The sequence below is a fragment of the Bombina bombina genome, chromosome 6, assembly GCF_027579735.1.
Source record: "Bombina bombina isolate aBomBom1 chromosome 6, aBomBom1.pri, whole genome shotgun sequence".
NCBI lineage: Eukaryota > Metazoa > Chordata > Amphibia > Anura > Bombinatoridae > Bombina > Bombina bombina.
Window position 1 is genome coordinate 927,258,925 of NC_069504.1, and position 18,145 is coordinate 927,277,069.

Consider the following 18,145-nt stretch of genomic DNA (forward strand, 5'->3'; position numbering starts at 1 on the left):
TGGAAGGCAGCTTTATTGAAATAGTGAATTTTTAAACAGGAGATAAATTACGACAATGCTACACGTCTCCTTGCTGACATTCCTGCCTTCCCGCCCTCTCCCCCACACCTTGTCCCCTGCCCTCTCTCTGTCTGCCCCGGGCACTGAGGAATGCTGACGTCACGACACACTCAGCCAATTGGAGGAGGCGCCTTGATTTTGGCAAGGTCGGAATAACTTTTTTTAGTTACCTCTCTCCAAAGAGTGAATGCATCGCATGGAAGCAGTAGAACCCTGTGCCAGTGCTGCACAGACTTTACTTTCAAGCTCACAAGCCGGGTTTGCACGCTTGCTGAAACTAAGCAGTCTGCTATTCACTCAATGCCTCGCTGAGGATAATTAAAACTTCATACCTGGCATTGCATTGATATCAAGCTGTACAGCCACTTATGACCACCAGAGGGCATTACACGCGTGAACAGAAACTACTATAAAATTGCAGCTCGCTAGAGATCAATTTTCAGCAGTGCCTTGATTCTCATGCATATCTATCTACTTCGTCTGCTGGTTTTGAATCCCATTGATTTTTTTTAATCCTTACCTGCTTATCTTTGGGAAAGAAGAAATCATTTTCAATCTGATTGCTTTGGTTACTTTTGTTTTTTACCTGTGGACTGCTGAATATTTGATATTTAGATTTTTTATAGTCTTTACAAAGTTGGAAAACTCTGGGGGAAAAAAGAGCATTTCATTATGTGCTGGAAGCAAGGATGAGATTGGTGTTAGCCCCTCAGTGTTCTTGCTTTGGTTTGTGTTAAATACCATCACTGTATAGTGTGTTACTACAGAAGGGGCACTTGCAGGAGTGATCTTGCGATCTAATCATGCGTCCAGGTCCGGGAGGTGGATATTATGTGTCGGTGGTCTTGTTCCTGGGTGTCTGGAGTTTGCTAACTTTTCCCCCTGTGGATGGCTGTCCAAGCAAATGTACCTGCTCTGGGTCTAATGTGGATTGTCATGGGCTTGGGCTAAAGACGGTGCCAAAAGGGATCCCTAGGAATGCAGAAAGGCTGTGAGTATACCTGGTACCTGTTACCTCTAAATGTACTGGGCACATATGCGCCCTTTTAATGTCTTCCTCTTACTTGTGATGCACAAATAGATCAGATTATGATAGCAGGCAGTGTAAGACAGACACATTGAAAAGGTTAACACTATAAAATATAAAGAGACAGAGAGTACTAAAATATGTATAGATTCATATGGTTATATGGGTCTAGTTAGCAATAATAGGATAACCCATAGAGTAGTGTGCATGTGTGTGTAGATAGTGGTTCATATAAATATATACCTGTATGTCTTTTATTTAATACATATATATATATATATATATATATATATATATATATATATATATATATATATATATATATATATATATATATATATATGTGTGTGTGTGTGTGTGTGTGTGTGTGTGTATATATATATATATATATATATATATATATATATATATATATATAACAGTATATAATTAATTAGTGTACAGTGTCCCTTTTAGCATGTAAGAATGTAATGACACTTTAATAACACATGCTCCTATTTGTGACAGCACAAGTAACTGTCACGGTTTTATGGATTGGACTGGTCTCTGCATTATCACGTGGTCTGCTGTTAGTGCCTTTGAATGTAAGACTTGCTGCCAGAGGATTAACCTTTGGTGCTCACAGGGTTAAGAATACCTTTTATGCTGCTGGCATAACTGGGTGTTTTTCTTCAGTGAATTTTCACCTTTAATGCAGTTTAATTCCAACATTTGAGATACTGTCTCAAACACATATATAAGTTAAAATCCACTCTGAATCATAATTTATAATTATGGACTCCTGTAATTATGTCTCCCAAACATTCTTCAACCCTGTAGGCTTCAAAAGCTTTGATGGAACCCCAAACTCAAATTCCTGAAAAAAAACATTGAAATCATGAATGTCCCTTTACTGTTGAACATAGAGCACACATCATTTCCAGAACTACCTAATAGCTTGTAAAATAAACTACAGTTGCTAATACACACATTCATTGAATAGTAATTTATTTGTGTTGAAAAAAAAAACTTCTATAGTCACTAATCAATAGACAAGAAGTTACTAGTCCACTCAGTGATAAATATAGGGAAAAGTCCACTTTCTTACTAGCCTATTGCAATTTCTTACTAGCCTACTGCAATTTCTTACTAGCCTATTGTAATTTCTTACTTGGTGGGAACTGCCAGACCTATGTATCTCAAAAACGTTTATCATAAATAATAGTTATAGGGTAATTTATTTGTCATAATAAACCCCATAACACAATTGAAACACATTTTGGAAACATCTGGAATAATAGGTTAAGTTAGTTGGTGTGCATGTACTGTATAACATTTGGTAAATGCCAGGCTTCTATCCTGTTTTACTTCATTATTTTTTTGGCAGATTTGGTGTAATTACCTTTATATTCAGAAAGTTTTTAAATATAAGAAACATCAGTTTGATTTTATGTAGACCCCAACTGGCTACATTTGAAAATGATTAAATCCTATCAGCAAATGTTAATATGTACTTTATCATTGTCTGTGTTTCTTGTTTTTTAAATAAAGTTTAATACCATGGATTGATTTCCATAATGCTTTGACTTCTGAGAGGTTAGCTTACATTTAAGTCAAAAAGATACACTGTGGTCTTATCATCACTGCTGCAAAGATTATGTTTTCAAACTCTTATCAGCATTTTTTCACCATTCCACTACAATGGTCTCTGTCACTTAAGGTCATATATAAATATATACACAACCTTTTTTTTTTAAAAAAACTTCAGTTCCATAAAAGTTGATGTAACTTTTGTTCTCACAGCTGTAACTGCAATTTTTAGTAGTGGTTCTTCTGCATCTTCCTTTTGGATAAGATTATTTAAGGAAACATGGTCAAGATCCTAGTCATTAGTGGTTTAGTTCCTTTGCCTTAAATAAATGAGTCTTCTCCCTGACACATGTGTTTAAAGGGAAAAAAATGTTCCCAGTGAAATGTCAAACTGTTTTCCATTTATCTTTTTTATATATAAAATATTTAATTATTTTTAGTAAATATTTAATAATTTTTTTAGTAGGTGAAATATATTAAATTAGATTCATGGTGACTGATTTGTAATATATTTATGTTGTTTATTTTTTTTTAAGTTATGTTACATTAAAACTTTTACAAAAATACATTCTTTTTCTGGAAAAACTCCAGTTTCTCCACCATCTGGAATGATTTAAAATATACAGGATTCGTAACATAGATAATGCTGTTGTTTTTTAAGTTTGCTAAACTTTCACTATGAAAGTATGGCTAACTAGAGAAATAGCCCAGATATTGGTAATAAAACAAATTAAATGAAGTGTGGAAAGGAATTATACAGAATGTCTTTTTTTTTGTCTGTCTAATGAATCAGTAGAAAATGAACGTTGTTTATCTAAAGGAAGTATCAATAGCACTGCAGAATTCCTCAATAAACTAGAGGAACCATGGCATGCCAGATTATTGGGCAATACTGAGTACAAATACTTTATAAACCCTGGAAGCCGGACTTCTTATTTTTGGATCAGTTTTCTGTACAAACACCATTTCAGGTTCCTAAAAAGTCTGCAGCTGGACTCAAAAACCTGACATGAGTTACTAATTGGTTCTAGATGTGGATATTATTTTTTTTATGTTGTTTAATTGAAAAGTCTAAATTAGAGCACTTTCAGAAGGGTACTGTTACGTGGGAAAGTGTGATTTAGAGATTTATGCATGATATTAATAGACTCTTCAATGACTCATATGTGCTGTTTTGTACAAAATCGCCTCTACTCCCAACATGTATACTAAACTACTTGCTCATTGCAGACTATTATTATTATTGAGCAAATATGTGCATTACAGTAATATGATAAGTAAAGCTGTAACTGATCAGTACACGTTTTCCTACGCATATATTCGAACAACCTAATGATGTATTAATTAATAATTTAGATACAAGTTTTCATATTGACATAGGTTAATATGAATCTGTTGTGTTTACATGTTAATGGAAAAATGCTTTTAAATAAAAATGGACTACTTATATAATGGTTATAGGTACTTTGTGTTAAAACATAGCACTGGAACAAGTTTAATCTATGATACATTTTTGCATATGCTCACCACACACATATAATTGTATTTATGCTAAGAACATTTAATTTTTGCATTACTGTCCCTTTTTTAAAAACATGTACTTATCCACCATAATGGGTTTAAATACTCATCTAAAGTCCTGCTTAATACCATGACTCTGGTGATTGGCAGCTATATGCATATCCTTGCTTGCAAAGAACACCCCTTTAAATGGTTTTATTTTATTTTTTATAATTATTATTTATCTAAAATAGTCTATTTGAAAATGTCTTATTAATTATTAATGATTTATTAATGAATTTTCCTTACCTGAATAAACTACTTTTTTCATGTTAGTTGAAAGTTACTGGTACATCAATTATAAGCTAGAGAGCACTTTGTGTCCTAGCAATGAGTTACTATTGGTTTTAGAATCAGTTAAAACACATTTAGCTTTTTTCATGGAAAAATATTGACATGTAATTATTATTACCATTTAACATGTGTAGTTGTTGCATCTTCATATGCATTCTAGAACATTTTTGACCATAGAAATTTGTGACCAAAAGACAAAGATATTTATATGTCTAGAATAGACTATTTATGTAAATGCTATCTTAATATTTTCCTATCACTATATAGTTTTGTTCACCATTGCATGAATTCATATAGATATAGTGGATATGCATACACACAAGAACAGATATTGGCACTTATGGATACAGACACAATAATCTGTGTGCTTATGCAGTTATTTGTAGTTTGAAGTCATGTTGTGGAATGACTTTACCAATAAGCACACTGACATCTGGTGTGCATGATGAATAAATAGGTATGTGTTTGTAAGCCACACAATTCTTTATTATTACTTAGTAGATTTACATTATCTTCTGTCTTAAAAAAGTGAACCAGCTCTGTAAAAAAAAAAGTATTTTAAAAAGTGTATTTTTTGTAAATAAATGTTTCTATTTTATTTGTTGATGTCATTTTAGTATAAGTGACATGCTAAAGTTAGCATTGGTTGTGATAAGCAATATGGTGACCATGCTAATTAGTGCACATATTACAAGTTGATAGTAAACTAAATTTAAGCTCAACGGATTAGCATGCCTGAAGACCTTAGCACGCCTGAAGATGTCCGCCAGACATTGCTGAATGCCAACAGCATACCCTGTCGGCATTGCACAATTCGCAGATTCGCGGCCGCTAGCAGGGGGTGTCAATCTACCCGATTGTACACAATCGGGCGGATTGCTGTCCGCCGCCTCAGAGGAGGCATATAAGTTAAGGAGCAGCGGTCTTAAGATCGCTGCTTCTTAACTCCTGTTTTCGGCGAGTCTAAAGGCTTGCACGGAAACAGATGCATTGGTGTTGATTGACTGCTTGGTAAATCGAGCCCCTAGTGTAAAGTGTAAGAGTTAAAAAACATTTTTCACTAAACACAACATAAGTTCATTAAAATAAACTATGTTGCTCATATATAAAGTTCTGATAAAAATATGACATACAAATATTATAAAACATTTTTTATAAGGATCAAAATGGTATATGACAATGTGTTTGACTATAAAGGGCTATAATGTATCTATATACTGTATATATATATATGTGTGTGTGTGTAAAAACAAAGGGCCCCTTGCTTCCTTCTATATTTACAGAGTGACTTCTTCACCAACTGTCAAAGTGGAGCTGCCTTTAATAGTTCTATATTTTTGGACTAGATACCACTGTATACTTCTTTGTTAATGGAATTTTGAAACTTTTAATAACATTGTTTCTACCAATTGTATGGTATACAAACACATTTTTATTTTTTGTTTGTGTTTAATATACACATTGTTTCAACACGGTTTGTGTGCCCCCTTAGGGTTATCAATTATAGATTTCCCTTATGTGATTATTTACTTACCTATATGCTTATTGACAGTAAGTTAAAATACTGAACTGTGCTGTTAATTAATGGAAACCTGGCAATTGTACCTATGAATGATGTTGTGTGTTTAAGACTAATGGGCTTGGAACTATGTGATTAAAAGATGAGCACAGAAGTTTAGTTACTCTGTTGTTTTACAGCAGGTTACATATTTAATTTTAAAGAGCCATTTTAATACAAAAATACACTTCACATAGAAGAAAATGTTCTTTTTATTTTAAAATATATATTTCTATATACATCTGATTTTTAAAACATATATATTATTATTATTGGTTATTTGTAGAGCGCCAACAGATTCAGCAGTGCTATATATAACTATATACATGTATACACATTTATACAGATATACATACATATATATATATATATATATATATATATATATATATATATATATATATATATATATATATATATTTATAAATCAAAAGAACATTTACTTCTAACTGAAGAACATTGGAATGTAGCACATTTATAGTAAAACACATTAAAATATATTAAAAGATATTAAAATTGAATAAAACTTATTTATCATGTTTAAATGTATTTGAGTGGAAAGGGCTCCAAATATATACACACATATATATATATACCCACATACACATATTTAGACAATTTTTTTTTTATTATTTATATGAAATATGAAATATTTTAATCAGATAGTGTATATATAAGTGTAATAGTTTATTTTAATGTATTTATGTTGTGTTTGGTGAATATTTTTACACTTTACATTAGGTCTTCAGGCGAGCTAATTTGTTGAGTGCAAATTATGTTTGTGGTCGCGTGCAACCGTTTACTTTCAACTTGTAATATGCTCGCTAGCTAGCGTGGTTGCAGTATTGCTTATTGTGTTCCGCACTAGCAGTAGGGTGCCACTTGTAATCTAGCCCTAACCCCTGCTAGGTGATTAAACAAACAGGCAAAGTTATTTTCCAGAGCTGCAAGTCTTGCACGTCCTGAGGAGTATTGGGTCACTCAGCCAATCAGGAGCAACAGTCACACAATTTAGCCAATAACCAGCTGTGTCCTAATTGGGAGATGCAAGTAATCTAGGCTAACTAATGCAAAAATGACATGCCCTAACAAATTAGCAATGTTATTATTCAAGTCCATTTCTTGGTCCTGGCTTTACATTTACAATAAAAATATGGGTATATAGCATCAGCCCAAGAAGACGGTTGTCTCTCTGCCCTCAAAATTCAGTTCAGGACAGTTTATCTGTAAACTACTATACTCTTTCTGGCTTCTGTGTTGAATGTATTTTTTAAATGTATTCATTATTTGTTCTATTACTTGCATATTTTATATTATACAAATATTTGCATAAAGCCATATATTTACAGTTGCAAGAAAAAGTTTGGGAACCCTTTGGAATTTCCTGGATTTCTGCATTGATTATTGATAAAATGTAGTGAGATCTTTCACTTAAATCACAGTTATAGACAAACACAATCTGACTAAACTAATAAAATGCACAAATTTGCAGTTTTCAATTTTTTATTGAAGACATTGATTAATCATTCACAGTGGAGGCTGAAAAAAGTAAGTGAAACTGTGTGTTAGTGACTTCTCCAATAGCTATTTGGAATCAGGTATTTCAATTAAAGAGAATGGAAGTGTGGTTTACACAGGTACCCTGTCATTTAAATAAACACACTCAAAGTCTTGTTAATTACAAATCTGTTCATCTCAAGAAAGATTGACCATGACTAAATCCCAACAATATTTACAGGACCTTAGAAGATGCATTTTAGAGATGCACGAAGCTGGAAAAGGTTACAAAAGCATTGCTAAAGGCCTGGGTGTTCATCAATCCACGGTAAGACAAATTGCCTAGAAATGGAGAACATTTAGAATTGCTGCTACTCTCCCGAGAAGTGGGCGTTCTGAAAAGATCACTGAAAATTCTGAAAGAGTCGAGAAAGAACCCAATAATAACAACAAAAGACCTATATAAGACTCTACAAATTGAGAGAGTCTGTGCTCATGTGCCTACTATCAGAAAAACTTTGAACAAGAAAGTTGTTCATGGAACTATACCACAAAGGAAACCCCCGCTGTCTAATAAAAACATTGCAGCATGTCTCAAGTTTGCCCAGACCGCCTGGGTGTACCACATTGATTCTGCTATGTAGAGTTGAGACAAAAGTTGAACTTTTTTAAAAAAAAAATGCACAACACTGTGTGTAGAGGGAAAAGGGTACTGCATGGGCGACTTGCAATCAATCAATTAAAATATGTATCAAGACATTGTATAGGAGAATTCCAGGACAGCAGTCCATGACCTCAATCTAAAAAGAGTTTGGGTGAAGCAACAAGGCAATGACCCAGAGCACACAAGTAAATCAATTAAAGAATGGCTGAAAAACAATAAGATTAATTTTTTGGGAATGTCAAACTCAGAGTCCTAACCTTAACACAATTGAAATGCTTTTACAAGGCATGAAGAGGGCTATTCAATCAAGACAATCCAGAAATATTTATGAACTGATTCTTATAGAGGAATTGTCCAAAATGTATCCCAAAGTGCAAGAATTTTAAGCAGTTATAGGAAACATTTTGGTAAAAGTTGTTGCTGCTAATGGAGGATCTACAAGTTACTAAATTCAAGTGTTACTTTTCCCAGCATGTACTATGAATGATTATTTCATGCCTTTAATAAAATATTTGAAAAATACAACTGTTTGTATGTAATTAATTTATTCAATTTATTCAGTTGTGTTTGTCTATAATTGTGACATAATAATTGTGAAGAACAGACTACATTTTATGAGTAATCAATGCAGAAATCCAGCTAATTCCAAAGGGTTCACAAGCTTTTTCTTGCAACTTTACTTAGGTTTCAAGTTGTTGGCTAGATTTAGGGCTAGATTTATCAACGCTGAGGCATACAGGGGTGCGTATACGTGCCCCTGTACGCCTCAGCTCACCTGTGGCGTTGCAAAATTACCCGCAGGTAATTAACATTTGCGCTCGCGTGCAATCCCGCCCCCTGCCCACGCACAGCCAATCATGCGCGGGCAGGAGCTGTCAATCTCCTCAGTCGGACTCGACCGAGGAGATTGAATTTCGTCACAATAGAGGTGGCGTAGATGTTAGGGAAGCAGCGGTCTGGTGACCGCTGCTTGATAAATCCCGGCGAGCAAGTTCTTGAGAGAACTTGCTGCCGTAGGGGCTTAATAAATCTAGCCCAAACTAGGACAGTAGTGGGCAACTAGCTCCCTGAAGGTGTCATTTAGTCAACACATGCTTCCCCAGAGGGACACAAACCACTTGTGTCCCTCCTTATTATGTTGAGTTCCCACATTAACTCAGAGGCAATTTTACAATGCATGAACATGGAGGTGAATGATGTGCTTTTCAACATGCAAATAAGATACTAAATATTTTAATTATATAATTGTTATAATTTTGCAAGCGTATCATATTTGGGTTACCTAACACACAAATATTGCATTGACTTCCTCTGTGCTACCCACACAGATGATAAACTAAGATAGTGCTGTATAGCTAGAAGTATTGTTTAATAAAGAAGACCAAACATATACTAAGAATGCATCTCTCTTTGGATAGGAGACATCCAAACAGTGAGTTAATAGTAGTATATGAACACAGTGCTGTTGGTGTTCTGTGCTGTCACTCAGAACTGCTGCAGATTGCTTGCTCAAGCCACACGCTGACTGCTAGGCATCTTACAATATACCATTGTATAAATGGGCCAGTTTTCAACCAAGGAGACTGTGGGGTCAATTTACCAAGCTCCATACGGAGCTTGATTCCCCGTGTTTCAAACAGAAGTTATGATCGAATACGATCGGGTTGATTGACACCCCCTGCTAGTGGCCGATTGGCTGCAAATCTGCAGGGGCCAGCATTCCACCAGCAGTTCACCAGAACTGCTGGTGCAATGATAAATGTCGACAGCATATGCTGTCGGCATTTATCGATGTGCGGTGGACATGATACACTACATTGTATCATGTCCGTCCGCACAATAATTAATTGACCCCTAAGTCAAAGAAGTAAATTTGATAACAGATATAAACTGATTTTTTAATTGTATACTCTATCGGAATTCTGTGAGTTTAATTTTAACTTCCATGCCCCTTTAACTATTATTATGTCTTTAATTATCTCTGATGTCTGGCTGTCTAGCACGGCTTTTTTTTTCTTCTGGTTTCTGCATTACATTAGTGGTATGTAAAAACCAGAACCAAAATGTTTACAGAGAAAAGTAGTAATCGGAAGTTAAAACAGTAACAGGGAATTTGAAATGCTAGAATCCATCATGTATATTTGTTTGCTTTTTTAATAGCTCTCCTTTTTCCCCTAATTGCTCCCCGAATGCAAAGATAAATGATATGCCACTGTACTGTTTAGAGTAATAGTATCAAATTAGCATAATAAATCTATACAGCTTGACCTGTGTATAGTGTGGTTTTGAATAAATATCTCAGATTTTTTTAAGATATATAATAATTTGTAATTGCTTTATGCTTAACCTGAAAAGCAAAACATATTTTATTTAATTAAAAAAAACACATTAATATAACAAATCAGGCATTTACAGAAATGTATATTTTTATTTATTATAAGAATATTTTATTTAATATTTACTATTACTATTACTATTTAATATTTACACAAAGGGCTCAATTTATCAAGCCCTTTGCCTCGCTCAGACTGCAGGTTCTCACAAGAGAACCTGCAGTCAGTATTTATCAAGCAGCGGTCATCAGACAGCTGTTTCCTGGCCTCTTAGGTGGAGAATTTCAATCTCCCCGGTCTCGTCCAACTGGGGAGATTTTCAGCTCCTGCCTGTGAATAATTGGTTGTGCGCGGGCAGGGCTTGATAAATCGCGCCTCTATTGTTTAATGGATAGGAAAGTCAAAATGTTCATGATTTAGATGACTTTAAGACACTTAATAATTCATTTCTCTAACCAATTTACTTTGTTATCTTGATATCCTTTGTTGAAAAGCATATGTATCCTGAGCAGCAGTTATGCACTACTGGGGGATATCTGGTGACTGGTCGCTACATGCATAGGCCTCACGTCAATGGTTCACCAAATATGCCCAGCTAGCTCCCAGTTGTGCATTTCTGCTCTGGAACTGAATTTAAATTTGTGTTCAATCACTTTGCAGGGTTAAACACATAGGTAATAAATACACAATAATAAAATGTGCTAGCATACTACAGCATTGTCTTTTTGCACTTGTATATCCCTTTAACCATGTTACAAGAGGGCCTACAAAACTATAGTACTAACCTTTAAAAAGATTTTGATGCAGCTGCCACAAAATTATAATTTGCATCATGATTTGATGTAACAAGAAATGTAAAAGCCATACATACTTTTTGATACCTTTTGATACGTAAGCCAAACTGTGGATGATGTCTAGGCAAAGAAATCATATTTGTAAAAGGTTGCTAAGCACAAAGGAAACCCAATGATTTTTTTATATTATACAGTATTTTATGTATTTAAAGGACCATTATATGCAGCAGTTTTTACCTCCATTATTACTGTGTATCTAAGCCTCTGCAGACTGCCCCCTTATTTCAGTTCTTTTGACAGACTTGCATTTTAGCCAAGCAGTGCTGACTCTTAGGTAACTCCATGGGCATGAGCACAATGTTATCTATATGGCACACATGAATTAACACCCTCTAGTTGTGAAAATGCATTCAGATGAGAGGTGGCCTTCAAGGGCTAAGAAATTAGCATATCAGCCTCCTAGGTTTAGCTTTCAACTAAGAATACCAAGAGAACAAAGCAAAATTGATGATAAAAGTACATTGGAAAGTTGTATAAAATGACATGCCCTATCTGGATCATGAAAGTTTATTTATGACTAGAATGTCCCTTTAATATTCACTAGTGGTGCTTTAAAAGATACCAAGAGAATGAAGCAAATTTGAGAACAGTAGTAAATTGGAAAGTTGTTTAAAATTCCCTGCTCTCTCATAAAGGTTTAATTTTTACTTTACTGACCCTTTACTGTCCCTTTTTATGCACAACATAGCTTTTATGGCAATAACATTGAATTAACAGTGGAAAGATTGAATTCTATTTGTCCTGGAGATGAAAACATGATGAATAAGAGTCCATTTCAAGGCATTCTTGGGAAGATTTATTGGGAACCCATTAAATCATAAGTGGTATATCAGAAATGATATAGTAGTGTTAACAGTAATGTATAGTAAATAGGTAAAACAGCAAAGGGAGATATAGAAATGATGTTAAGTAGGACAATATAATGATAGCAGCAAATCCTGTGTGAAATAAACCAATAATAATTCATACACTACACTTCTTGGGCTTATCCATTATATTTTATTATTCCCATGATGCACTTAATTCTGAATTATCACAAATTAGCATGTATAGCTACTATCAAACTAGTAAAGAATGTGTGATTGTATGTGATTGTTTTTTAATTAGTACAAATCTTATTTACATCAGATATTAGAGGGCTGTTAAAACAAGAGTATGTGGCACAAACCATTAATCCACTTTCGTGAGATGGAATTTACATCCACAAGGTTTTGATGGCCAAACAAAAAAGAAATCAGTAAACCTATATTTTTTTTTTTTTTTTTACAGAATAATGGAAATGAGGAAAACATTTGTAGAGAACAGATTGTTTAGAAAAATGGGTAAAAAAAAATAAGTTGGTTTAAATTATGTACTGACTGGGTCAGAGAGTAGGGTCTTCCTGAAATTACACTTGAGGGAAAGTGCAGGTCCCTAGAACGCAAGGGTTGTTTTACTGTGTAGAGGACTGAAGATCAGTGTTTTTTTGCTAATTATTTTTTACCCATAGGTACTTTTAGCAACCAGGAAGCAATCAAATTGACATACTCTAAAATATTGGATTGGACATTCCTGTTTTCACTTATTTCATAATTATTCCAATAGGGAATTCCATTTGACAAATATCGCTCCTTGAGGAAATCCATACTGTGCCCAACTACGCAAAAGCCACACATGTGTCACAAGCACTAGTCTAGCATTGGCTGTTTTGCTCACAATATCACTCTTTGCTGTGGTGAAGCATATGGTTCTTCTGAACATATAAACCAGTATTTGTGTGTGCTTTTCTTGCTGCAGGATTGACCCCATCTAGATTTCCCCACCTGTACTTTACACACCAGAGAGACAGAAACTAAATAAACAATTACAAGCACAGCTGAAGCAAGAATGGATTTTTGTTTTCAGCTCAGTAAAAAGGTATTTTGGAAAGAAATATTTAAACAAACATATCCTTTTTTCAGAAAGAACTGCAGTATGAGCTGGAAGCTGCTGTCATTCATACTCATTCTGTTCCTATCTTTATACCCTTTTAATAGATGTTTAACTCATCGAGAAGGGTTAAACACGTAGGGGCCGAATGATCAGGCTCCGTATGGAGCTTGATGCCCCTTGTTTCTAAAGACCGCTGCCCCATAACTTGTCTGCCTGCTCTGAGGCGGCGCACAGAAATCAACCCGATCGAATACGATTGGGTTGATTGACACTCCCTTCTAGCGGCCCATTGGCGAATCAGCAGGGGGCGGTATTGCACCAGCGGTTCACAAGAACTGCTGGTGCAATGATAAATGCTGACAACGTATGCTGTCGGCATTTATCGATGTGCAGCGGACATGATACGCTACTTTGTATCATGTCTGCTCACACATTGATAAATATGCCCCATGGTCAGTGTTGACTTCGGCTATACTCTCATTCTGTTCCAGGTGAGGATATGTCTGGTGATTGGAGCATACACATTAGCCCTGCTCTTTATTGGCTGATTAGCTGTATCCTCATTTGGAGTTTTAACGTTAAAATTACATTGACAAAGGGGTGGAAAAAATTGTCAGCCTTTTTTTTGCCTATGGACTACCGCCATCCTATGTGTTACTAGCACGGTGCCATACTGTCTACAAACTAATTCAAAAGACGATAATCGCTAAACACATGCTCACTCTTATTTAAAGGGACAGTAAAGTCAAAATTAAGCTTTCATCTATTAGGCAGAGAAAGCAGTTTAAAGCAATTTGCCTATTTACTTCTATTTTATAATTTTCTTTGGCCTCTTGGTATCATTTGTTGAAAACATACCTAGGTAGGCTCAGAAGCAGCAATGCTCTACTGGGAGCCAGATACTGTTTGGTGGCTGCATATAAATACCTCTTGTAGTTGGTTTAACTGATGAGTTTAGTTAGCTCCCAGTAGTGCATTGCTGCTCTTTGAACAAAGGATACTAAGAGAATAAAGCAAATGTGATAATGCAAGTAAATTTGAAAGTTTTTTTAAAATTGTATGCACTATCTGAAACATGAAAAAAAAGTGTTTCCTGTCTCTTTAAGTGTTTGTTAAATGGATTCTAAGACTAAAAGAATGAAATATTTTGAAATGACATGATTTATTTCCCCCTAAGCTGATGGAACTAGAAACTATAGATTACAAACAACACCCTGAATTATCATTGCCAATCAGCATTTCTGTAGGTTTATGGATTAAGCATTTCCATAAATTCATTCCAAAAAATGATTACAAAAAACATTTTGTGCTGCTCCACGTCTACTGATTAGAAAAATCTTGGGTGTCATGTTCCTTTAAATAACGCATCATTCTCAAGCTAATGGTTGAATAAATATATTCTATGAAACATTTATTGAATGTTTAATATCACTTTACTGTTCTGTACAGTGCTCATTACCCTGTATCTATATGCATAGGTATTCCGTCTGCCCATGCTGTTCTCTGCTGCAGCTCGGACTCCTCATATCCTACTACAGAGTGTCCCCCTTTACTGCTGGGGGTAGCTATAGCATTTCCTCTTCCCTGCTGTCAATAGTTGCAGCAAATCATTACTCATTAGCTTTATCATCTTTCTAAAATACTATTGATTTCCCAATACCTCTGTAGCATTCTTTCAACATTCTATTTGTCAGTGCTGTTCTTATCTGCAGCACCCCTCAGCAGTCATGGAAAGGTCTGGTTTTCTTTCCAACACTTTGTGTTCCCTATCTTTACTACTATTCCTTGATGCAGTATTCACAGTTCCCTTCTGTCATTAGTGCAACATACTGCAGGTCAAGGGGGGACTATACTTTTGTGAGGTGGGATTTACGTTTTTGTTACATTTGCTGATGTTATCTATTGGTGCATATAATGAACCTAAGGGTATTTGGGCTTATACATACGGTGCACCAGTCATTCTTCAGCATCATTTTATGTTGTATGGACTTACAATTATTAAATACCTTTTTTTACTTACAGAGACATAAAATAAATATCTTTCATGATTTAGGTAGAGCATGCAATTTTAAACAACTTTCTAATTTACTTCTATTATCAGGTTTTCTTAGGTATCTTTTGATTAAAAAAATCTCAGGAGTGTCCACATGCCTGGATCACTATATGGCAGCAGTTTTGCAAGAATGTTATTCATTTTTAAAAGCACTAGATGGCAACACTATTTCCTGCCATGTAGTGCTTCAGACACCTACCTAGGTATCTCTTCAACAGTATTACCATGAGAATAAAGCAAATTTGACAATAAAAGTAAATTGGAAACTTTTTTTAAAAAATTGCATGCTCTGTCTGAACCACAAAAGAAAAAGGTGGGGTTTCTTTGTAAGGTCAATATAAAATATCCTTTTTAAAGGGACAGTCTACTCCAGAATTGTTATTGTTTAAAAAGATAGATAATCCCTTTATCACCCTTTCCCAAGTTTTGCAAAACACTGTTATATCAATATACTTTTTACCTCTGTGATTACCTAGTATCTAAGCCTCTGCAGACTGCTCCCTTATTTTAGTTCTTCTGACTGACTTGCATTTTAGTCAATCAGTGCTGACTCATAATTAACTCCATGGGAGTGAGCACATTGTTTTCTATTTGGCACACACGAGCTAGCACTATCTAGCTGTGAAAAACTGTCAAAACTCATCGATATAGGGGGCGGAGCCAACTGCCTAAGATGTCGGACGCATGTTGCAAGAGCTCCGGTTCTTGAGTCCGACATTAGAGGTATAAATCTGGTACATCCTGAAACACCATCAATTTACTAAGGATCCTTATAAGATACCTTCATAATGCATCCTGCTAACCAAGTCCGGGCATTCATATTAAGTATTAACTCCTAATTTTAGCTTGTGACGCTATCATGGACATACAGTCTGCAAGAAAAACTAATGGCAGATGGATGACGGCTACTGTGGGATCTTCAGTTCCAGTTCATAATACTCATATGGTGAACTAATAATAACATCCAGCTCATTGAATTAACCTACTAGCCCTAGAAGTTTCTCAGCTGGGGTATTGCTTTCTAAGAAAATGGCGGCGGTGGCGGAAGATTGGGAATCAATTGCATGGGACTGTATTGAGGCCTCCTTTCAGCTAATCAAAACGTGCCTGAGGCACACAGTTGTTCAGCCTATTCAAAGCCACATACCCGCCTCTCAGCTTAACCTGGGCAGTGGTACATACAAAATAGACAAAAGCATACAAGACACAGCCGATACCATGCGCAGGGCTGGAGCGGATGCAATATCTTGCACTACGCAGGTGATTCGACTAAATCAGACTCAGAAATGGAAGCTACTAAATAAGCGGAGACCCTGCTTCCCTTCTGGTATTAGGAACCTCGGCTTACCTGACAGCGATTGTGATCCTCCGGTGGCACTCGCACTCAGCCAATGGAACGATACGAGACTATCTTACCCATGCACCCCGAAGGGGGCTCTGAAGGAATCCAAGAGCTACAGAAACAGCGAGATGCCTCGCAGTTTGGCCACACAACCAACCACAGCTAGCAAACTACATGACATGAGAGTAAAAATATGGGACGCATTGCAGCCGTTACCAGTATCCCTGCCGATGCCTTATCTCTTTTTGGCACCATGGATTCCGCTTATGAAAGACGCCACCATTTGCATACCTCAAATGCAGCATGCTACCTACAGCCTTAGAAGTGGAATTGGCTAATCCTGCAAAAGATGACCCCGCTCCCTCATTTGGTATTATTGGGACTGATAACGTGCATTCTTCTTATCAGACTAAGATTTATTTAGTATAATGTGTGCTGTTTTAATTTGCCTGCTTGTTTTTAATCTCTATCGCATTTAAGCATACACATACTACCTAGCAGTTTATTTATATATCCTTGTCCTTACTGTATGTTATGGATATGCTACACCTCGTTATACTATTTAGTTGAATGCTTTAGAAATACATGGGATAGCAAACCATATGATATGTGTTGGCTCCTTACAGATTTGCCGGAGCACCTATAATATTTAATTATCTTATATCCCACAATTTTTGTTAACAGGATTGGTTATCCCTTGCATTGTTCTAACTATATACGCTGATATACATGTATAAGATGAAAGTGTTTGGGATTTTAGTAATATAACTCTTCACTATTTACTATCTAGCTTTAGAAACTTAAAAAAAATCCAATTTTATATTTCATTCCGGTTTAACAAGTATTTGAAGCCTAATTTATTTTATATTATATGTCTAACATTGATAAAGCAGTGTGAGCCTCCTCCCTCAGGAGTTTCTATACTCAGTTCCACAGGTTGTTGGACCCTTGCATTGGCTCAAAATCAGGAGGTAAGGGGATTGGAGATGCCTGGTTCAATACATTATGGTACTATCTAAATAATCTCTATGGGGATAAAATTTGGATACTGCTATAGTTTTTCTTAAAATTCCAGCTAGCCTCTTCTGACTTATAGCTTAATAAGCATGTCTTTGAAGTAAGAAGGTCTGTATTATACTGTCAAAAGGCTAAAACTAAAGTTTACGCGGTGAGAACAACCAGTACTTTACTGGCAAGATTTATATGTATTCTTGCTGGGTATGGGGCCCATACCCAGGGGATAAGATCTAAGACAGCTAGGTTATAGAAATACAGATCCTTTTGTTATTATAGAATTGATATGCTTGCACTTAGGCCCTTAACTTAGTCAGTCTTAAAGACAGATACAACATTCTTTAACCCCTATTTAACAATAGCATTATCTACTTATAATCCTACTACTCCATATGATTATTACAAGCTT

General features: G+C 35.4%; 1 protein-coding gene across 1 annotated transcript in view; it reads left to right on the forward strand.

The window, feature by feature from the left end:
- The first annotated feature begins 240 nt into the window (after nucleotides 1–240).
- The window catches only part of SLIT3 (slit guidance ligand 3), an 890,559-nt gene continuing 872,654 nt past the window's right edge, over nucleotides 241–18,145 (forward strand). Inside the window, exon 1 of the mRNA XM_053718567.1 lies at nucleotides 241–1,051. Within this exon, the coding sequence (XP_053574542.1) occupies nucleotides 864–1,051 (188 nt within the window). The 5' untranslated portion in view covers nucleotides 241–863. The remainder of the gene's footprint in view (nucleotides 1,052–18,145) is intronic.